General features: G+C 36.7%; 2 protein-coding genes across 3 annotated transcripts; one reads left to right on the top strand and one right to left on the bottom strand.

Annotated features, from left to right (window-relative positions):
- Positions 1-839: 839 nt before the first annotated feature.
- LOC147402588 (DEAD-box ATP-dependent RNA helicase 40-like) lies at positions 840-12,748 on the bottom strand. 2 transcript variants are annotated; one of them, XM_086444288.1, is made up of 8 exons: positions 12,630-12,748; positions 9,821-10,922; positions 8,026-8,256; positions 4,116-4,184; positions 3,260-3,529; positions 2,797-3,147; positions 2,379-2,656; positions 840-2,249 (listed from the first exon to the last, which is right to left on the bottom strand). In XM_086444288.1, the coding sequence occupies exons 2-8, from the start codon at positions 10,904-10,906 to the stop codon at positions 1,265-1,267; spliced, it is 3,270 nt and encodes a 1,089-aa protein (XP_086300414.1). In that variant the 5' UTR covers positions 10,907-10,922; positions 12,630-12,748; the 3' UTR covers positions 840-1,264. The 2 variants fall into 2 exon arrangements, with proteins under 2 accessions (XP_086300414.1, XP_086300413.1); XM_086444287.1 differs by lacking the exon at positions 12,630-12,748 and adding an exon at positions 11,552-11,785.
- Positions 12,749-15,262: 2,514 nt separating this feature from the next.
- LOC147402587 (uncharacterized) lies at positions 15,263-19,496 on the top strand. The gene is made up of 6 exons (XM_086444286.1): positions 15,263-15,550; positions 17,154-17,535; positions 17,731-17,927; positions 18,032-18,173; positions 18,385-18,544; positions 19,113-19,496. The coding sequence occupies exons 1-6, from the start codon at positions 15,480-15,482 to the stop codon at positions 19,136-19,138; spliced, it is 978 nt and encodes a 325-aa protein (XP_086300412.1). The 5' UTR covers positions 15,263-15,479; the 3' UTR covers positions 19,139-19,496.
- The last annotated feature ends 3,947 nt before the right edge of the window (positions 19,497-23,443 follow it).

The raw sequence follows: 23,443 nt of genomic DNA, 5'->3' as shown, positions 1-23,443 counted from the left end.
TTAAAATATTTGGATTGCCTCCTTCAATCATTGACCTGACCATACCCACCGCTCATCCTACTCATACGTAGATAAGTCGATGTATTGGACAAGATTTAAAACCCACATTCATTTTTCTCATATTCTTGAATGAATGAGACGTCAGAAAACTAATCCAAGACAAACAGTCTCATAAATAAGTCAATGTAGTGAACGAGATTTAAAATTCAAATTCATTTTTCTCATTCTTGAACGAGACATCAGAAAATTAATCTGAGATGAAGCGGGCTCATAAGTGGGTACGTTGCATGACCTACTCCAGCCAAGTATGTAACCATGTACCCAATCTCTCTTTTTTTTCAGTTATTTAATTTTGATGTTATCAAAAACTAAATAAATAAATAAATAAAAAGCATTACTTAAAATTCTAATATTTAATATCAAATATGAAATTTCTCATAATACATCAGAAACTTCAATTTTTATGGCCAATAATGTTATATCTCAAATTAGCACATTTAATTTTTTTATTATTTTATTATTTTATTATTTAAAATTCTTACACTGAGAAAATATTTTTTTTATTAATAATTGTTATGCAAAGCATACATTGGTTATCTATTGTCGCTAATAGATTATTCAAAAGGATTTTTAAAATATATAGATATATTTTTACACACTCGATGGCTAGAAAGAACTTTTAAAACAGGGTTTCCAAAATATGTTGGACATCAATTTATTATATTAATTTTGTTGATGTTGTTCTATGTATATTGGCACATTCAAACAAGCATTAAGTTCCTTGTAAGTTATTTAAATTTACCAATATTTCTTAATTACCATGACATAACAAAACAAAATCACACAATTATCCTCCAATCTTTCAGAAAATACCAAATATGATCCACCCATCACTTGTAAAGTGTCTCAAATAACTACCTATAAGATCCTCAAACTCCACCCCCATGAATACATCAATATCCCCCATTGAAAGAAAGAAAAATTGGAAATCATCCAAACCCCGCAACCCAGCAGAAGCCCCCTAATCCCACTAAAATGAAAACATTTAGGTCTTTTGATCCCCACATTAAAATAAGTCCATGGTCCCCTTCACTGACATAGAGAAACCATGGACGAAAATCCTTCACCATCTGTTGTCAACCATTTTAGTAAATAAACCATCTCGGGTGTCAAAATGGAGCAGATTGAAGTGAACTGAACTGAACATCAATCCATTATCGTCCACCGCCTAAAAAGAAGACAAAAAAAAAAAACCAAAAAAGAATTAGTCCTGATCAGCTACTGACTGAACACTTAGATCCACTCCGGCCACCACAAGATCTCCAGTTCCACTACTCTCAGCAATTGGCAGCTGCACTGGAGACTCCACTCCAAGAAATGAACCACCTTGCGTGCCTGGTGACATAGGAGACATCCGTGAATCTGGAGCCACCACATTTCCAGGCACCATAGGATCCTGGCTAAAGTTCCGCCTGTCCGAACTCCCAAATCTATCACGGCTACGGCTATGGCTACGACTACGACTACGACTACGGCTACGGCTACGGCTATAGCTCCTGCTCCTACTTCGGCTGCGGGTCCAGCTCCGACTCCGGCTCCTACTTCGGCTTCTGCTATAGCCCCAAGTCCGAACCCTATCAGGACTTGGACTGTAACTTCTACCTCTGCTCCTGTTTGCAGTGCCTCTTCGATTGTCATAACGTCCCCGCCTCTCTATGTTATTGTACCTGTCCTGTGGGGACCGATCATGCCGGCCCCAACCAACAGGACCACCACCAGGCCCAGAAAAACCTCTTCCCCGGTTTCCCCGACCTCCAAAAAAGTCCTTTCTCCCACCACGGCCACCAAATCCACCATCTCTCTCACCACCTCGGCCACCAAACGCACCATCTCTCTCACCAACTCGGCCACCGAATCCACCATCCCTCCCGCCTCCACGGCCACCAAATCCACCATCTCTCTCACCACCACGGCCTCCAGAATCCCACCGTCCACCACCAGAATCGAAACGGTTCATCCCTCCCCGACCCTTACCAAAACTTGGGCCACCACGCACTGCCAAATCCCGCACTTCCGGTGGCACTTGCTGGTTTGCCCCCTCCAAGACTTTAACCAGATCCGCTGCATATTTCCAGTCCTGGTCAGAAAAGAAAGTATAAGACACCCCTGTAGCACCAGCCCTCCCAGTTCTTCCAATACGGTGTACATAATCCTCAATTCCTGTTGGGAAATCATAGTTGATCACCACCCTGGAACACAAGAAACGGAAAGTATAAGAGAGTAGTAATCTTGTGATACAAACGATTTAGTACACCAAAAAATCTTGGAAAAGCTTCCTTAGTTGCCAACATATACGTAATAATGAAAGGAAAACTCACCTAATATCTTTAATGTCAAGACCTCGAGCAGCAACATCAGTGGCAACTAAAATTGGGGACTTTCCACTCCGGAACTGATTCAAAACCCAGTCCCTCTCCCCCTGAGATTTGTCTCCATGAATTGCAGCAGCACCGAAACTGCGCCCAATACTGCGTGCAAGCTGGTCACATAACCTCTTTGTTGAACAGAAGATAATCACTTTCGATCCACGTTCTTGGGATCTGAGAATCTGCTCCAAGCGCCTTTGCTTTTGCATTTGTGGGACCACCTCAACATACTGTAGATTCAAACACAAAAAAGTATGTTATTTCTACATGTGAATTCAAGGATTCAACTATTTTTCACAGATAATTAGAATGCCCTTTCTAGAGGCTATAGGCAAACAGGTTAAGGTCTGGTTTTGAAGATTAACGTTACCTGCGTGATCGACTTGTTTGCAGCTAGTTCGTCAACACTGCCAATGTTCACCTGAACAGGATTCACCAGTAGATCTCCCGCTATTTTTCTGACCTCCTTGGGCCAGGTTGCTGTGTACATGAGGGTCTGCCTGTGAGGAGGGATCTCATTCACAATCTTACGGATCTGAGGTTCAAAACCCATGTCAAGCATTCGATCTGCCTCGTCAAGCACAAGAAAAGACACTTGACGGAAGTCAATCTTCTTCATCTCGAGAATGTCGTTGAGCCGGCCAGGGGTTGCAACAACAATGTCTGCTCCCCGATCTAGTTCTCGAATCTGAGCACCCTTAGGAGCCCCACCATATAAGCACTGAACAGGGAATCAAGCCACAAAACCAGAATCAAACATTCAATTAAGTGATGCAAAACACACACACACACACACACACGCAAGCACAGAGAGAGAGAGAGAGAGGACCCACCGTACAAGACACTCTGGACGACCGACCAAACTTCATAACTTCATCTTGTATTTGCGTAGCAAGTTCCCGAGTGGGAGCCAGAACCAAAACTGATGGGCCATTCAGAGAATTATTACCGCATCTTCTCAGATGAATGAAGGCAGGAATGATATAACCCAAAGTCTTCCCAGAACCCGTTTTGGCAATGGCAACAATGTCCCTACTTTGTAGTGCAATTGGCCATGTCTGCGCCTGTATTGGTGTGGGTGACGAGAAACCAGCTAAATGTATCTGAAAAAGAAAGAAAAAAAGGAAAATAATTATGGATCCAAGGTACATCAAGTGTATCAGCTACAGAGAAAAACCCATGTATATTTCATAAAATATTATCATGCACTACTTCCAATTATTATTTCAGAAATATAATGGGGAAATAGCTAAGAACAACCCCATATGAGCACGGTTGCTTACTGAAGCAACTCGAGGCCGCAAAAGGGGGCATTCTGGACCAAGTGGTGGCATCAAGAAGCAGGAAAGCCCCAGCCACATCATGATTGAAGAAAGGCAGACAACCCTCTCAATACTTGTCCACGGAAAAGGCTCCAACTATATATTTTTCATCCCCAAAGGGCAGAGCAGTTGCTGTACATCTGGGTGTGTATAGCAGTGCAGCCTACGACATATGCTCCTCTTCTGGAGCAGATATCGCATCTGCGACAAGCGACAATGGATGAGTTTAATTATCCATAGAAAGAATTGAAATTGAAAAAGGAATAAAAATGTAAACTTTTTAAACATATCCAGTATTTAATTACAGGATTATTGAAAAACCAATTTTCCCATTGAAACAAGTTAATCAAGGTCCAAGTAAACTTACCTCTCTGAGAATCTCTGGAGGAAAACCAGTGGCTTCAAATGTCATGAAGGGAGCAGGAACATTGTCACCCTAAGCAAATTTTGTTTCAAAATTCCCCAAGTTGATTAAAATGTAATCAGATCCATAATAAACAAACTTTTCCTAGCAAGGCTTCAGTAATTTCATCAACATAATAATCAAGGAATATGAATGTTCAATAAATCAGACATAGAAGATTATTAAATTTAGAATGACAGTGCAAAAAAAGGAAATATTTCAGAGAAATTTTGCAACATTACCATAAATCATGTTGGTCAATGCAACAATACAGCCAGATGTCCTTACCATGACGAATCATATAATTTCACTTACCAAAAAAAAATCATATTATTCCAAAACTATTTTATTTATTTTTTATAAGTACAAATTTTCATCAAAAGAGGAAGGAGGACGAGAAGTCCTTAAAAAAGAAAAGAAAAAAAAATACACCAAGGCTAAGCCTTAAAAAAAAAAAAAAAAAAAACAGGAGTACAAAAAGAGAAAAAGAGCACCACCCCATAAAGCAGGGTGCCAACTAATTACAAAGAACGTCCTATCTAAACCAAAAATCCACGAAAAACACCCCTGCAAAATCATTAATCCTCTTGCACCAATAGAAGACAAGACCCAAAATCTCCAAGATCACACCGATACTATTAACTATATGGAAATCTAATCTAATGAAACAATTTAATTGAACAGTCCGGAATTTGCAACTACAAACCGACTTTTGATGAGATTGAGAATGCTAGAATAAACTGCTTTTTGTTGATCCCGATCATGAACAATTCATCATAGAATTGGACTGCTCAACACATGGCATCCATATAGGTCCCACTTGCAGGAGTGCAAATCGGCAGTAAGAACATGAAGTATTAATATGTAATAACAATAGTAATTGTATAATGTGTAACTCTGATAAAACCACCAACACAAAGTTCAGCCGAAAAATAAGAAAAATTCCATTTGATATTTTTCTATAAACACACCATTTGGGATACATATTTCAGTAGGGTGTTGTGCAATTCTAAACTGTTGGCATGAAGCCATCCCACAACTAAAATCATACTTGCAGTTATTGATGATTGTACTTGAATTTCTAGCATATTTGCAACTTTTTTAGTGATTTAAATGAAGCCATAACAAGTTTGGTTTGCAGAAGTGTATTTTTTAAACAAAAAAAATATGTACGAGAAATATTTATACATGAATAAATAACATAAAGATTGTGCTATAGGCCTATAGCTGACATTCACGAATTTTATGTTATTTTTTGGACCAGAAACATAAAGACATAAATCAAAGTCGTGCATTAAAAGTGAAAACCAAAAATCTTGGTAAAGGATGAGAAGAAGAAAGGTGGAGGCGCTAATGCCATAAATTGTTTTACTTATCAACAAAAAAAAAAGTTGTTGATTAAAGTTCATATAAGGAGCTTAGAACTACAAGGAAACATTAATCTTATACATAAAGTAGGTCATTTAAATTATAGTAGAATTAGAGTTATAAAAGTGAAAATCTTCGGCTAAGATGAAGATAAGAAAGGTCTTAGGTCCGGATGGCATTCAAATATAGACTTGGAAGTGCATAGAAGGAGTTTGAATAAATTGGTTAATTAAATTTTGTATAGAACTTAAGAGACTAAGAAAATGACATGAACGGAGAAGTTATATTATACAAATTTATTAAAAAAGAGTAAGGTGCAAAATTGCACTCATCATCATGGGATAAAACTTATGAATCACGTAGTATAATTATGGGCGAGAATGGTGGAGAAAAGGTTAAATCAAGAAACAACAGTATCGAATAACCCGTTAGGATTCATGCAATGGATGCCCACTATTGTGCTTATCATTTACTTGGACAATTGATGGATAAGTTTCAAGAAAAGAAGAAGAATTCATACGTGTTTTTGTTGACTTAGAAAACACATATAGGTTCCAAAGAGAGAATTCAGAGGTATGTCCAAAGAGAAATCCCAAAATACATAGATTAAGGATATGCATTGGAAGGAAAGTGCCAGTTGAACGTTCTAAAGAGCAAGAGGAAGACCCAAAAGAGAGTGTTTTTAGGTAGTGAGAGAGCAGATACGAACACAATTGCAATAATAGAAGACATGGCACCATACAAAATCGAATAGAGGAACAATTGTTTAACCAAGCTAAATTTTTGGGATGATTTGATGATGATATTGGAATTCTAATTGGTGTTCAGACAATTTCTGGTGATGTTAGTGAGTTTCCAGTAACAGCTGGCTTGCATCAGGGATCAACCCCAAGTTCATACCTTTTGCACTAATTATGGATGGATTAAGTGTATGTTATTTGAAGACAATTGATTATGAAACTAAAGCTAAGAGAAAAATTGAACTTATTATCTATTCAACAGAGAGGAAGGAGCTATAAGATTGATAGCCAAGAAATTTCTTGAAGCAACCATTTTCATCAATTATTCACAAGGATGAAGAGACCAGGGAGACTTTTGGCCATAGAATTAGCGCTGGAGAATTAAAGCACAGGTGCATTAAAGAACGTTATGTGGCGTACTCATCCTAATCAAAGTACAAGAAAATTTGCAAAAGACTGGCTATGCTTTATGAAACTGAACGTTGGGTAATTCAAAAAAAGATGTTCAAAGACTGAGTATCATATAGATAAGAATGCTAAGATAGATGAAAAAAAAACTGAGGATAAAATTAACAAATACATGAAAATGTAGTAGCCCCAAGAGGAAGTTGTTTGAGATGGTCTTGTCATGTGCAATGAAACCCTAACAGTGTAACTTAATAGGGGTGGAAAATCTAAAAATTGGAGAGGAAGACCCCAAAAAAATGTCCATTGAGGCAGTGAGGATGCATGTAAACATACATAAATTAACATAAGACATGGCTTTAGACAGAATTGATTGGAGGAACATAATACACCCAACCAATCCCAAATTTTTGGGGAAATGCTTTGTCAATGATGATATTTTGATGTTTTGTTCACCAATACTTTGCATGTTTCGTTATGGATTCTACTAATAGTCTTAAGCATTTCTTTCTAAACAAAACAAATAGAATGATGTAAAGGAGCACACACACAAACACCATTGGATCCCACTTCTCCATGTCCAAGTTATAATCTTATCATAAATTATGTTCCAACTTCAAGATGAAGCTGAATCAAGAATTTTTAAAACAGACCATGTGAGATTTAACAGCTTCATGAACATAAAAATGCCACCTCAGAGAGGTAGTAAAGTCTGGGAGTTATCTACCAAATACCTGGTATCAAAATCCCACTTGCACCTGCTTATCTATCACCCAAAAAACGGGAGAAAGAAACGGCTTCATAAACATAGACCATGAATGTTGGTTTATCAAATGGTCTTCGTTATGGGTCAAACTTGATTAGTTCTTCACGAGAAAAGTGTCTCAAGCCATTGTTTCAAATAGGGTCTACTAAAGACCCCCCAAAGCTGGATGGTCTTCTTTTGAATGGACACTTGAAGACCATGGGAGTAAGCTTTGAGAATAAAATCAATGATTTTTATTGGTAAGTAATTCCAAGGATATTTTTATGCAATGAATGTTTTCTTTGGTGTTCTATGAGTTTATTCACTCAAAGAAGTTCCTACACCATAAACTGTTTGCATTTAAGTTGATGTCCCCATATATTTTCTTTGATGATAATTGGCATTACCTTCACAGTTCCTTATGCATGAAATTAGTAGTAGTAACGGGTCATAATTGCAAAAGGTTCCGCACAGGTAACAAAAAAACGACAACAAAAATATAAGTAAATTCCTAAGAAAGCATAGTTATTGCTTCATTTTAAAAATAAATAATCGACATGTAACAATTTTACGTTACAAGTACTTTGGAATCAACCAACATAAGTTAAACACAAACCGTTGCAGTAACTTCATGCTGTCGACGGTAGGCATCAGCAGGTGAAAGATTTGTAATATCTGCTGTGGCGAGCATTCTTGAAGGTGGTCTCATGGGTATGTTATTGGAAAATGCTTCACCACCAGCACTGTGATGGTACATGTTAGGCATTGTGTGCCCTGCTACAGAGCTCAATCCACCAACATGACCAGGTGTAGCACTTTGTGGTGGAACACCACTCACCCTTAATTCCTGGTGAAAAATAACAACCATTTACCAACTATTATTTACATGTTACTTTTGAGTAAAATAAATGGCATGAGAACACAGGAAAAAAATAGCTTGTCATCCTTCCAAAATAGTCACAAGTGAGACATGGCACCAAATAAATTATGATTCAAAAGAGAGGAGTCCTGCGTCTCAGGCAACAAGTAAAAATAATAATAACAACAACTGGAATATTATTGTTTTTTCAATGGCTAGAATCCTTTTGAAGTGCTTGAAATCGTTTCCTTTTTTTCAAATAAAAATTCTTACACTGAAACCTGTTTAGAAGCATAATTTTTTTTTTTGAAAAGTATAATATACTGATCAGAAAGGGAAGACAAGAAACAAAGAGGCCGAGAAAGCCTCAAGGAAGAGCAAGAAAGAAAAAAACAACATTAATAATTACAAAGGGAGTGCCATCTAAAAACAAAATCGTCAAATGTAGTTCCCGCATAATTACAAGGAGATCTAACTTAAATTATTCGATATGATGCAAATAGTTGCTAAGATCTAAGAATGTTCACTTATAAGTTGTGGTAATTTACATGATCCTTTACATAGTTTTTTTGTACAAGGATACTTTTTCTTTTTTATAGGTAAAGAAAATTTCATTGAAAAAAACAGAGGTCGAGGAGACCGCCAAAAGATACAGAAACTATAACAACCTATCAAAAAGGGCCCCCAAAACAGAACCGACCTACCCCATATCTAAATTACAAACCCTGTCCCACCTAACCAGGAAATCCTCAGAGAAAATTCCCCTAACGTCCTTGATAATTACAGTGTCAATATAAGACTCTTTGATGATATCGTATTATGTTTGTTGCACATGTATAGAAGTACTGTACCGTGCCATGCCATGATAGGGAGTGTCCAAGTGCCAGCAATTGTCAACACGGGGAAAATTCAAAAAATAGAGGTGCCAAGGTATGAATTAAAATTTTCTTTGGTTGTACTTGTATGTTTTGGCATGTGTCGGACAAGGCAGATTCTTAGGACATGGGGTAGCCTTGCTACATTTAACTTCTTTTAATTTTTTTTATTTTTCTTAACAAATTCCCTTGTTATATAGAACTTTACTAACATATTAACTTAAGAATAAAACTAAGTCCACGGCAGATGCCACCTGCCAGAGACATGGTTCAGGCACTAGGGGAACCCTTCAATAAAAGCAGTGGCCTGCAAAATGCATACACAAATGTTTGACCACACTGCAGCTAATTAATTTGAGTTCAAGATAAGTTGTATTTGTTAGTTTTCGTTTTAGACATAATCAGATTGAACTTCGTCTAATCAATAATTGACATAGGAATTAATTTCAGTACTGTAATGGACTACACAGAATAAACATAAAAATAATCATAATGAACCCACAAATGTCACAAGAATGAGACGCAGTGCTATTAGCACACAAAATATAATTTAATGGAACTTGATACATAGCAATAGAAGTGATACATCAAACATAGGTGTGCACCAATATTAATTCACATTTGTTGTTTCCTGAATAGATAATCCCTCTAATAAACTAAGGAAAAGGGAGCTTTACCTGTTGATTCCGTGCCATGGGAACAGACGAAAGTTTTGGCTGCTGAGGAACCATTGCTGGGCTTTCCTTCTTAACATTGTAAAAGAAATCATTTCCTGCTCTTCCACGCAGATCTTCTTCATTACCCATATTCAATCCAATAGGAGGCCCACCAGATTGCTGATAGTGCATCATTGCTGGCCCCATCTGATTTTTAACCATCGGTCCACTCATTTGTTGTTGATAGATGGGATCATTTCCTGTTCGTGGCAATTGAGTTTGTGCAACATTAACAGATGAGCTACCAGATTGAACACCCATCTGTGGAATCTGAACAGAATGGCTCCCAGGAGGCATATTGTGAAGGGATGTAACCCCATCTTGTTGAATATGAGATGGAGAAATTCCAATTTGCTTTCCTGGTTGAAACTCAACATCATCCCTCTGTGGAAATCCCATTTTCTGCACTTGTTGAGGTGGAAACTGCTGTCCTAGCTGAGACGGAAACTGATGTCCCTGTTGATGTGCAAATTGATGCGCGTGCTGTTGCGACATTTGTTGCCCCTGAAGAGGGGGTGTTTGCTGGTACGGCATCTGTTGCAACTGCTGATGTGGAAACTGTTGCCCTTGCTGAGATGGCATTTGCTGCCCATGATGTTGTGGTGGCATTTGCTGCCCTGGATGCTGCATCATTTGCTGCCGGGCCTGTTGCTGCATTAGTTGCCCCTGCTGTTGTAAAGGTTGCGGCATTTGTGAACCCTGTGGTGGCACCTGTGGGCCATGAGGTTGAGTAGTTTGGGACATTTGCTGCACCTGCGGCTGTGGGGTTTGGTTCATTTGCTGTACTTGCTGGCTATTCGATTGCAATGTCCGGCCCATGGGTATCGGAGCCAGCTTCGGAGTAGAATTTCCAGGAGGTGGGCCAGGTGGCAAAGGAGGAGCCAAAGAGGCCGGTCTTTCATATTGAGTGATATTAGTCTCGGGGTTCCAGTAGTACAAAAGACCAGTGCTACCATCAATCAATCCTTTCCAAGGTTTTGGAAGAGTAGGGTCATCCGGGGCATATCGGGGACCCAGTGAAGCTGGGGCTGGCTCTGCAGTCGCCATAAACAAAAATTCCTAACTGCCAAAACAAAAACCATAATTCAATACTTTTATACCACAAACCCCAATGGAAAAAAAAAAAAAAATTCAGTTTTTTTTTTTTCGAGAACTACTTTTCCAGTGAACCAAAACAACAAGCAATATAACAGAATTAACCTCAAATACAATACCACTAAAAAAGCATCCCCCCAAAAAAATGCAAACAATAGACTAAAAAACCCTAAAAAGGATGTAAAGTGAACTCTTTTTTGGACGGGTTTCTTCAAAGGAGCACAAAAATGGAAATCCAGTCCAAATCGGGCTCCTGTGAACTAAATTACATGAAAATCGCCATTTCATGTACCCTAAGAAACATCAGCCCAGCCGAATTCCTAAAGTTCCAAACTTAATTACCAAATATGACTAAAATTCAAGAGCTCAAAACTGAAAATCATTAAAATTATACTGTAAATCTTGAGATTACTTGACAAACAGAGTAAAGATTTCTAAGACCCTAAATGAATGAAAAGGAGATAAAATTTTCATGATATATAAAATCCTAAAAGGTGTTAACGAAGCTTATCTCTATAATTGCGTATCCATGTAAGGACAATTATTATTTTTTTTTTTTTTTTTTAAAGGGACAGTAGAACCTTAAAAGAGGTTTACCTTCTTCGATGAAATTAGTATTCAGGGTTTCGCAGAGGTCCTTCCGTAAATCGAGATTTAGGGTTTTGCAGAGATCCTCGTCTTTCTTTCTCTCTTCTCTGCGTATACGAAGTGCAAAGAACAACAAACCCTAAGGGGCGTCTTTCTTTGAACCTGATATCTCAGCGAGAGCAAAAAAACGAAGAATTCGAATCTCTTTCGATTCGAACCATCGCACTAACAAAAAAGAGTTTCTCGTCTATATATTCGGGTGATAGGGTTTCCACCATCGTTTGGGTTGGGACATTTACACGGTGTGACCAAACTGGACTTCGCACGTGCAAGCATAAAATGGATCGGTTTGACCCGACTCGGATCTGAGATGGATTTTGATTCATTCTTAGGTCTACCCGGATCCAAATATATATATATTGTTTTACTAAAATATGAATACTTATAAATGAAATGGTATAATGGAAAATTATAATACTATTATAAGCTTGCAAAGAAATAAAATAGAGAAGAAGAAACAAAAAAAATCAAATGTTTCGGAATTATTTGTTCCATACTAAGTTGGATCTGGATATGGTCTTAGTTAGTACGATCCAAACCAAATAGGAATCCAAATCAATATGAAAAATTAGGGTTTGAATATAGATCTATATTTAGATCCTCAACCCCTTGTAGTCAAAGTCCCTAGAGTTTTTATCTTTTTTTTTTACCATCAAAGCGAGTTATATACAACCTTAATAAGAAATTTATTTCTTCCTACAAATTAAGATAGGGATTTCGGGAAGAAGAAAATGATGATGTTTTTTGTGGAAAAATAGAGAGGTTTCTACAAAAATGTTAGGAGTAAAGGTGGGTTGAAGATGCTATTTTTAAAAAATCAATCCCCTTCCTGAGCAAGTAAAAAATATAAATAAATAGATCTAAAATCATACCAAAAGTACTAATGATAAAATCAAAGGTTTTTTAGGAAAAAAAAAAAATCATCTCCTCACCAAATGTTAAAGAGCTTGAACACGATGGGTTTTGATAGAAAAATCAATGGATTTTTTGGATGTTGAAAACGAGAGATAGAAGAAGAGATAAATACCTGGACGGAAAAGACGATCGCCATAGTCAACTCGGATAAATTCATCGTCGGAGTTACCGAGTTTGCAAACCCTAATTAATAGAATCATACATTTTGTGCTAAGAATCAGAGAAGACGCGTTTCGATGAACCCTCTTCTACTAAACATAATTTATATAATAAAATATAGCGGTGGACCCCACTTCGATACAATTTTACAAGAGTAAGAAACTGAGACAAAGGGAGTGGGCTCCACACAACCCTACTTTGTGGCCTTTCTTCTCACTCCTCCTTTAATTTTTTTGTCTTTCATCTTTCCCCCCCTTTTTCAGTAATACCCCTCTAATTTTATCATATTTTTTCTCTTTTACCATTTTAACTCTAAAGAAGACTACACGACCAGATTCTAGTTATTAAATAAACAAGAATTGGAATATGGTGTTCTGATGAACCGCCCTTTTAAAAAATACAATTTATTATTTTATTTAATATAACTAGAGTTCACTCATGCCATATCCTCTTTGGGGTCAAAAGAGTAAAAATAAAACAAAGTTAGAATGTTATTATTGAAAAATAGAGGGGGGGGGGGATATATAACAAAATTGAAAGGGTTAAATAATGGTGAACCTTACATAAAGTGGTTGGATGAAGATTTATCACTATACAAAACTGTTGATGAGGGATCGTTTATCTCCACAAACCTATAGCATGGGTGGGCCCTACAATTGCATTTTATAATATAGATATTTGAAAAATATCCGAGTGGATGTAGTGCTATTTGAATTCGTATCTTAACTCAAATTGAATACTAAATTTGTTTTGAATCCAATTTTTTGAATACAAATACGAATTCAAATTCAAGTCAAATTTTCGTCTATGTATTGACACCCCTCTCTTAAAACTATAGTAAGATAAATAATAAAAATAAAAAAAAAAAAATACTAGCTTATACGTGTAAACAACAAGTGTTAAGCATAGTGTTCAGGGCCTCCCTCTAAAAAGAGGGAAGTCTTAAGTTTAAACCCCCTTGTTTGTCGTCCACAAGGATTTATCCCTGCTTACATGGTATGTATGATTTGTGAGGTTGCATGTTCCCATGGGATTTGGGCCAAACATGTTGCTCTAAAAGGTGAGGGTCTGGACATCCCTACATACTAAAACTATAAATTACAAGAAAATATGCTAGGTTGAATTCTAATGGTTATTGTGGATGAAATTCCTCTCACACCACGAGATCTGTGGTTTGTGTTACGTGATTCTTCTAGTATTATTTTTCAATTTTATTTTTTTCCTTACGTGAGGTGTTAATTTCCATCGTTGGGCCCTCTTTTATAATTGATTTTTGGAGTTGTGGCATGGTTCATAGTCATTTTTTAATAACCACGATCATGGACAAAATCTATATGACAGATAACAATGTGGTTCAAAATTGTCTTTGGTGATTAATGATAACATTCACGATTTGATGAAAGATCTCTAATCTCTTTATAATTGAATGCTTTTGAAAGTTTACAATGGAAGTTGATAGGGGCAATGATTGATAGCTTTCCTAACGAGAGGAGCTGGGATTGATTTTTCTTCTACTTTTGGATTTCTTCATGTATTATCATCAAGATTAATGTTGAGGTCATGTTTACAATGGAGATACAATGTGATTTTTATACCCTTACTAAGTATATATTTATTATTAAAAGGGTTAGGATCCCTTTGACTCCTAAGAATGACTCATGAAAAAAAAAAAAACACGATTCCAATTATTCAAATGCAAAATCCAATGGTTGAGATTCATCCTTGGGATAAGTATCCCCGAGATTTGTGTTATCAAGATACTCATAAGTCTCGACCATTTGATTTTGTATTTAAGAGTTGGGATCATGTGTTTTTTTCACGAGTCATTCTTAGGGGTCAACGGATCCCAACAACATATTATTTTAAAATTTGTAATATTTTTTAGAGATCATATGGGGACACTAACTTTTACTTACAACACACTAATCATTTTGAAATTCGTTGGTTTTATATATTAATACATATTGAGGAAGTGTTATAAGTAAAAGTTAGTGTGTTTATAAAAGCTCCATAAATTCAATATGTTTATTTGATCGAGAGCTGTTATTGTCACACCAACTTTTGCCAATACTACCCCAAGATGTGTGCTAATCCTTGGTGATTTACATATGGTGAATCCCCATTTCATGCAAAATATGACGAAATTCTGATTTTGATAGATTGGTCATTTTAATTCTCAAAACATATTTTTAAAATGAATTCGTCACTTTTATAATCTACAAATTCGTTGATAAAATATCAACAGTATTGCCTTATTAACAATCTCGTTAGTAATTTATCAACGAAATCGTTGATTATGAAAGTGACGGATTTACTGAAAAAAACATGTTTTGGGAATTAAACGGGAATTTGAACATTAGTTGCGTCTTTTAGGGAAAAATTCTATTCACATATGAATTGAGATGGCATTAACATAAGTTGGTGTGGCAATAGAATCTCTCATTTGTCTTGCTCACGCCGACATACGACACACGTCGCGTGAGTGTCGTCTTTCCGAGTTTTAAAACAACGTGATCTTTGAACGAGATTTTGATGGAGAATTTGCTGATAAATTGAGGAGATCCCAATATCCCATCGTTGTTGCCCACAGCCCACAGTCCAAAGCCCAAAACCCACTTGACCTTAGAAGTAGGGCGGGCGGTTGCATTTGTCTTTTAAATTTACTCAAAAAGGTTGAAACTTGAAACTCGAACCTTCTTCGTTTCTGAACATTTTTCCCCTAAATCGCCGCTAAATTTAGCGGAGCTGCTCAATCATTCAAAACCATTTTTTGAAATCCAACGCCAGAACTGGTGGGAAATCGATGGCTGTTGAAGCTGTTGAGGTTCCAACACCACAGTTGTCTCTATCAGACACCGACATCAACTGGGACAGGTTGGCTTTCTTGCACATTTGCTCTACAAGTTTTAATTTTGTTGAGCAGAGCTGCTAAGTTGACTATTTCCAGAAATATTTATTCATGTTGGTTTTGCTTTGTGTTTCATCATGTTTGCTTTGATCTTCATCTGTTTAGTGGATCTTTCAATAAATTTGCAGTTTTAAGATGATGGGTTTGTATCAATCTTCAAAGATTTCGTGTTGTGGTTTATATTCTTTCTGTATATATATATTTTGCAATTTTTTCACTGTATCACCAAGCCCTTGGGCTTGGTTCAATGTGTGATGAACCAAGACCATGATCTCTACAATTTTGAAATTATAGGTTTTGTGAAATTGAGAAATATGGATAAGTATTTAAATTGGGAACACAAGCTTCATGATTGAAACAAGAAAAATAGTTGTCAAATTTCATTAAAGGACATCAAGAAGATCATAGCCTAATCACTCCATGGAGGAACTAAGTTGAATTTTCTTGACTTCTTTATTTAGTTCTCCATGATGTTAAAGCATTCATCTCAATCATGGGTTTAAAACTCGTTTTGACGTCTTGTCTTCTCCATGAACGACCGAGTCGTCTCAGATGAGTTTTCTGATACATTTGAGTCGTCTCATTCAACAATGGCAAACATAAACCGTGGTTTTAAATCTCATCCCATATGTTTGACTTGTCTATCTGTCTCATTGGTGGACGATACCGAGATGTATGGGACGAGATTTAAAACCATGATCTCAAATCTTACTTTAATAGCACCACTGCGATAATACACCACCTATTGTGCTTAGGAAGGATGCTCACCATGTTGGGCACCCCAGATACTTAGGAGAAACCGTCATCTGATGAATCTGTTGGAATCTTGGTCGATTCTTTTTCCACCCAAACTTTCTTGGCTTCTGGTGATAATCGGAAGGGTTAATTTTCCTAGAACAAAGTGATATTGTTGAATCGAAAATAGCACTCAATTGATTTTTGAATCCAATGAGAGATAGGTCCATAGATTTCACACGTAGGTCGACTACTTCTAATAAGAAATGAAGATGATACTCTGGAAATACTTTTATGTTCTACCCAATACTGCTTTCTTCCCTGCTTTGTGGGAAATGTTGTTTTGTTTTCAGGAGAGGCAAGCATATTGAATGTTCAAGATTACACTCTGCAACATGCACTCTATTTAAGGAAGAATGACTAGAAAATATTGTCCATAGTGAGACTAATGGGCCTGTTACCTGCAGTCATAATACCTTCTATATAGTGCTCCTCCTGAGATTCTGTCATTCCCTTAACATTAATATGGATGGGGATATTTATAAAAATGTATCTCAGACTTGCACCTTTGTATTTGGGCAGTGGAATGATGATGTGATAGGACGAGGATGATTGCTACACTTCACTATTTCGCTAGCTTAACCCTTGCTTTATAGAATTTACTAATAATAGCTTTTTTTATTTTATTTTTAATTTCCTTCATAATTGGATTACATTTTTTTCTTTTCTATCTATTGTTTAGCATTGAGTATGTGATTTATAAATACGAGTATGCTTTTTTATTTGTTTAAAACTAATGCTGGAACTAACTCTTACTTTCTTGAACCTCTTAAGGTTGGACAAGACAAAGTTCCATGTCATTGGAGCTTTCCTCTTTACTGCTCAATCGGCCCTACTACATCCAACAGCAGTTGTAAAGACAAGAATGCAAGTTGATGGATCCGGGATTTCCCACATGCATGGAATGTCAGTATTTAGACATATATTGAAAACTGACGGTATCCCTGGTATTTTCAGAGGTTTTGGTACAGCAGCTATTGGGTCATTGCCGGGTAGGGTCTTAGCCTTGACATCACTCGAAGTATCAAAAGATACAATGCTAAAGTACACTGAAGATTTTGGTATGCCTGAAACCACACGGATTGGTATTGCAAATGGGGTGGCAGGCATGCTGTCAAATCTAGCCTCTTGTGCGTACTATGTGCCTTTGGATGTGGTAAGTCCACTATTCTTGCTTCTTTGTTCTTCTTCAATTAGAGAATGTAAAAGACTATCTTGAGCCACAATCGACGATCTGGCAATTAAAATTTCCTTTGCTAAAGTCAATGTAGTTGTTGCAATATTTTTAGAACCATAGAAGGTCAAGCAGTGCATGCTATTAGTCTATTAATTGTATGGCATTTTTTCTCAGATTTGCCAGAGGCTAATGGTCCAAGGCCTACCGGGGACTACGTTCTGTAATGGGCCATTTGATGTAGTCCGTAAAGTGGTCAGGGTTGAGGGTTTTCGTGGTTTGTATAGAGGGTTTGGATTAACAGCAGTGACTCAAACGCCAGCATCAGCACTTTGGTGGGGTGCCTATGGTTCTGCTCAACACATCATTTGGAGGTATGTATGGCTAAGCAATCCAGTAATCTGAAAAGTTTTGTTGTTATGTTCTTGGATTGTTAGGCTAACACACATAAGTGAATTTTTTTTCTTTGGGATTTTAGGAGCTTGGGGTATGAAAATCATGTGGAAAAGAGACCATCTCATATGGAGATGGTGATTGTTCAGGCTACGGCGGGAATGGTGGCTGGTGCTTGTTCTTCAGTTATTACTACCCCTATAGACACGATAAAGACACGGCTACAGGTGAATGACATTTTGGTATTATCTTCTTTTTTATTAGTTTTCTTTTAATTCTTACAATAAATTCAAGAGTTGCTACGCCTATTGGCCGCAATGAAACTGCACAACTAAGTTCTTTACCCTGTTCCTATTTGTTGGTTTGGCTCGTGGCAAGTGTAAAACAATGCTAATAAATTATCTTTTATAATCAATTGTTTTTCTCTCAAAATTGTAGGTCATGGATAATTATGGTGTTGGAAGACCATCTGTTATCAAGACGACGAAGAAACTCATTAGTGAAGATGGGTGGAGAGGCTTCTATAGAGGGTTCGGACCCCGTTTTTTAAATATGTCACTCTATGGGACCTCTATGATTGTTACTTATGAGCTGATAAGTACGTTTTTATTTTGTTATCTTTTTTAAGATTGAATTACTTACAAATTTGTTTCTATCCCAACTCATCCTTAAACACTGGTAGAGTATGAATTTTATCGAGAAGAAATGACTGTTCGTTGGCACAATATCAGAATACGTGGTGCACACACGAGGTTGGCATTGACCATTTATTGATCTCCAAATAAGAAATCTCTCATCTCAAAATTAACGTCTGATTTATTCCCTTATTTTGGATAGTCCCAAAACAACCCAGATTCCCTACAATGTTTTAAAGTTCCCCAAGGGTGTGGGATTATAGGATCTAGATTTATCCACAGAAGTCTGAGTTTCTTCTAACAGTTACTGGCAATTCAGGCTCATTGACTCAGTGTCTGTGTGCCATAATTTCTGATATTGTGCTTCAAGGCTTACACATTCATCCTTCTTAAAGAAAAAAGATGTTGAACAATCCAATTAGCTTCCATGCATTTGGCATCTTATGATTCAGAAAGTATAAGTTATTCTCAATTTGCCATTTTAAATTTTGTTAGCTGATTTGTTTTGTTTTGTTTCTGCTCTATTGATAGAGAGATTATCTGTAAAGCAAGCATGACGTTTGTTTCTGCTCTATTGGAGTCAAATCTATTAAACACATGGCGGCATGGGTGCTCTACTCCATAGGTACATGACATCTCATTCAATTTTGCTTGTTCTCTATCCTTCAGAACTGCAGGAAAATGTTATTTTTGCGATCGTCAATTTTTTTTGGGTATGCAATTAGACAACCTTTTCCATGTTCTCTGAGGCGACTTGGGTGTCAATATAAGAGAAACACGACCTCAAAGAGGTCAATATATTGTATTTCAATGTTAGTCTCAGTCCATTGTTATTTGAAGGGAGAAGGTATTCTTGTATCTTTCTTCAATATTAAACACAGATGGTGCTGTTGAATGCTACTTCTTTGATACTTCTGTTAAAATCTGATCATATCTTTATCTGAATAGGTTACTCACCCTGAATCGGCTTTAGAATGGACAGATTTAAAATCACAGATGCAAAGATGAGCAATAAATATCATCAAAATTTATATTTTCTTAAAATAACCACAGCTTAGATTCAAATATAATTTTAGGGTGACTTAGGATTAATAAAAGGGCTTTAGGGTTTTTGATTTGAACTGATGTTAATGCTCAAAAGGCCTTTGACCTACTAGATTGCAGATCCAAGCCTTGGGTATGAGTGCGCATTTTCCTTGACAAGGGCAAGTGACCTTTTAGATGGGTTGTATGACACTAAATACAAGAGAATAGTCCCTTATTTCAGTTTTTTTTTAATGGGCCATATATATGACAGTACTTTGATGACGGTTCATATGCAAACTAGCTTTGCCATTCCTACAACCTCCAAACTCATTGTCTCATACAACTCCCCTAAGTTGCTTCCCACATTTTACTACCTCAACGAATTGAATGCAATCAACCATTTCATTAATATAACAGGTGCACGGGAGGGGCTTTGTACAATAAATGGGTGAATTAAGTTTATGTGAAGTCTTGCATGCATGCCACACCAGTTATTACGTCAGTTTTCTCTTTATGCTAATGTGAATTTGAAATAACACTTGAAGTAGCACTCCTGTGCATATGTCATAAAATCATAGATGCTTTTTCCCGAGACAGTAGTGTTGGACTCTTGAGGACAATCAATAGTTCTCTGCACACCCAATTGCTACTTTATAATTGAGTCATGGGTGGAGCAGCTCAATTTTATAGAGGAAAATTTTGTTTTGTGCGCCTAATTGATACAATTAATCAGAACCATTAGGTGTTATTTCAAGTCATTGTAGCAAGGTTCATAACTAAAATGTCATCTTCAACCTTTAGCCCAAAAACATTTGTTTTTCTATCTAAAAATCATCACAGTTTTTCTTCCAAAACTCTTTCGTCCATTATAAAATTTTTTAATTCATGCAAGTCTGAATCCATCGTTTCCAGCCTAGTATTATTAACACTAATGCTGGGGTGACATTGGATTTATTGCAATTCTCACATTACAGACGTGGAGGTGTACACATAACCATAGATGCTTATTTTACTTGTATCTCGAGGAACCACATTTACGGTTATGTGCGCCATGGCTTTAAAACTTGATTTTGCGTCTTATCTCATCCATGCCAGATACTGAGCCGTCTCGGATGAGTTTTTCGATATGTTTGAGACATCGTTAAAAAATGAGAAAAAAGAACGTGGAGTTTTAAATCTTGTCTGAAAAAATGTCTTGTACATCCATCTCGTCCATGCTTGATACTAAGATGATTGGGGCGATGTGTCTTGGTCTCGGACGAGTTTTGTAACCTTGATGTGCGAACCCCACATCAGAAATGTGAGAATCGCAGTAAATCCCAATGTCACCCTAGTACGACTCTATTATTAAACTTTTGTAGAACTCAAAGTTCCAGCATTTTCTACTAGTAAAAAATCCTGTTCAAATTTTCTATAAAATATGGATTTGTGCCTGCCGGTGGGCACGCGTTAAAGTGTGCAATAAATACACTTTGGGAATTGGATTTTGTTTAGAAAATGTCCTTAAAATTTTGTTTTCATATTCAAAATGCCCTCAGATTCCAATTTTCAAAGTGTAGTTATTGTACTTTAACGAGTGCCCTAAGAGCACACCTTAACAAGACCCATAAAATATCAATCAATCTTTTAAGCTCTTCAACGCTAAACAGAATGCAAAATGGGACTCACAAACCACGTGTCATCCGTTAAGCGTACAGCTGTCCTCAAATCAAGTCACTAATTTAAAATTTCTCCCCCAAAATTAAGAAATTCGCTGTAAACCTTACATTTCCAACTTCTTATCGTGGAATGGGACTAGTCCTGAAACCAAACGATAGGGACCAGTCAGCATGTGAGTCATGCTGGAATGAGTTTCCGTTTTTAGGCCAACCTTCACCATCTAATAAGAAACCTAACTCTAAAAGGTTCAACCGACCATATGCAACCGTTTCATTAGGAAGGTTTAGCTTTCATCACCAAATATTTTAGTAACATTTCACTCCTATTACAGTGGTGGTGTTCGGGGACACAAGACACAAAAAAGATTAGATCCAACCCTCCCCCACCTCACACCTCCCCCTTATCCATTTCTCATTGTATTCAAAAAGGAAACTTAACCCCTTAAATAGCCTTTATGTTTCTTCTCACATTTCACTCCTACAGTGGTAGTGTTTGGGGACACAAACCCACAAAGAAAACATTGGATCCAACCCTCCCCCACTTCACACCTCCCCTTCATTCTCCTCCCCCAATTCATTAAATGCAACCTACCATTTTACTATTGAGTGGCACAAAAATATATAAGAGATTTTTACTCACACAAAAGTAAATTCGAGATTTCATAGAATCCTAGATGATGAAGTCTAATCAAGATAATTTTGTAAATTAGAGATACACTACACATGCACTTTAGTCAATATGAGATTCTGTGAAATCTTGGATTGATTTTTCTATCAATAAAATATTTTATGTTATCTCTCTCAAAATGCCTCTCTAGTGGCATATTTTTTTACTCACCTCTTAGTGGACTCATAGACAAAATGCCAATTTGAAAATATAAGGGCATTTGTAATTTTCACCAAAACACAACGGGGTTCTACAAAATTTCCCAGCCATAAATAGAGACTGACTATATAGTATTTTTAAATCTTGTTCGGCATTAGAGGCATCATATGATAGAGATGGTATTCTTACCAATCAATCATAATGTTACAATCTATTTGTCACATCGCCCAAGTAAGGGCCTGGGTAATGTGTATACGAGCTCATGGACTCCCTCTCCTTACAAATCAATTTTCGAGGGTGACTTCTACCCATAGTACTCGTATCAAAGTTGGCATCAAGTTGAGTATGGGCTCGGACACTTGATTATCGTCCTGAAAATGACCACTTAAAGATGAAGCCATCAGAAAAGACTATCTGAAAGTGTCTCGAAAATGACTACCTAAAGATGAAATCAATAAAAAAGTTTAAGGGTATCCATGTCTAGTCCATATCCAACTTGTATTTAAATTTAAAATGGATATCCAAGTCAGATATATATACATCATTGTGAAGATGATGGAACTTAAAGATGAAACCAGCAGAAAAGACTGTCTGAAAGTGTCTCGAAAATGACTACCTAAAGATGAAATCAATAAAAAAGTTTAAGGGTATCCATGTCTGGTCTGTATCCAAATTTCAAATTGATGTCCAAGTCGAATATATATACGTCATTGTGAAGATGATGGAAAAACCTTAAGTTGGGATTATATATATTTTTATAGTGAATTTACCATATTAAACTTGGATATTTGTTGGATAAGACACATATCTATTTCCAACCTTCAAAATATTCGAATCAAAATTACAGATAAATTTACTTGAATTTTTAATCAGATAAATTTTTTTGTCAATAATTTTTTGACTCGAGTATTTTCACTCAGTTAGACAGGACAAAAGTACAAAATCCTTCATTGATTTCTTGTAAACATCTCGAAAAAACCAATCAACAGTTTTGTACCTTGTCATGTCAGAATGAGTGAAAATGCTCAAGTCAAAAAATAACAGTTCATTTTTTTTTTTTTTTTTAAATCATATCAAATAACTTGGGTATTGGGTAGGATGAGTTAGACAAGCAGATATCATCTGACCCATTTCCAGCCTTAATGCCATTTGCCATGCATTTTCACGTGCAGTAATACAAACCGTTCATGAATTGTGAACTAGTAGCATTGAGTGACCCACCAGTTCCCCTAATTAGCGGAAGCTGAGTTTGCATGTTGGAAAGAGTTCCTTACTTTGACATACCTACAACATCCTAAGAAACCCAACTCTAAATGGGCCTACTCTGAACAACCATTTTCTCTAGGTAGACT

The sequence above is a fragment of the Akebia trifoliata genome, chromosome 5, assembly GCF_017979445.1.
Source record: "Akebia trifoliata isolate Shusen 1 chromosome 5, ASM1797944v1, whole genome shotgun sequence".
In the NCBI taxonomy this organism is placed as follows: Eukaryota; Viridiplantae; Streptophyta; class Magnoliopsida; order Ranunculales; family Lardizabalaceae; genus Akebia; species Akebia trifoliata.
The sequence above is the reverse complement of the archived record's forward strand: the minus strand, read 5'-3'. Positions and strand labels throughout refer to the sequence as shown.

What these genes read in the sequence shown, in the direction of transcription:
- LOC147402588 (XM_086444288.1), bottom strand. Translation starts at nt 10,906, where the DNA reads ATGGCGACTGCAGAGCCAGCCCCAGCTTCACTGGGTCCCCGATATGCC. An exon ending in CTCCAGAGATTCTCAGAGAG is followed by an intron (nt 3,530 to 4,115) that starts GTAAGTTTACTT and finishes TTTCTTTTTCAG; the next exon opens with ATACATTTAGCTGGTTTCTC. An exon ending in CTTGACATTAAAGATATTAG is followed by an intron (nt 2,250 to 2,378) that starts GTGAGTTTTCCT and finishes CTTGTGTTCCAG; the next exon opens with GGTGGTGATCAACTATGATT.
- LOC147402587 (XM_086444286.1), top strand. Translation starts at nt 15,480, where the DNA reads ATGGCTGTTGAAGCTGTTGAGGTTCCAACACCACAGTTGTCTCTATCA. An exon ending in ACTATGTGCCTTTGGATGTG is followed by an intron (nt 17,536 to 17,730) that starts GTAAGTCCACTA and finishes ATTTTTTCTCAG; the next exon opens with ATTTGCCAGAGGCTAATGGT. An exon ending in CGATAAAGACACGGCTACAG is followed by an intron (nt 18,174 to 18,384) that starts GTGAATGACATT and finishes TCAAAATTGTAG; the next exon opens with GTCATGGATAATTATGGTGT.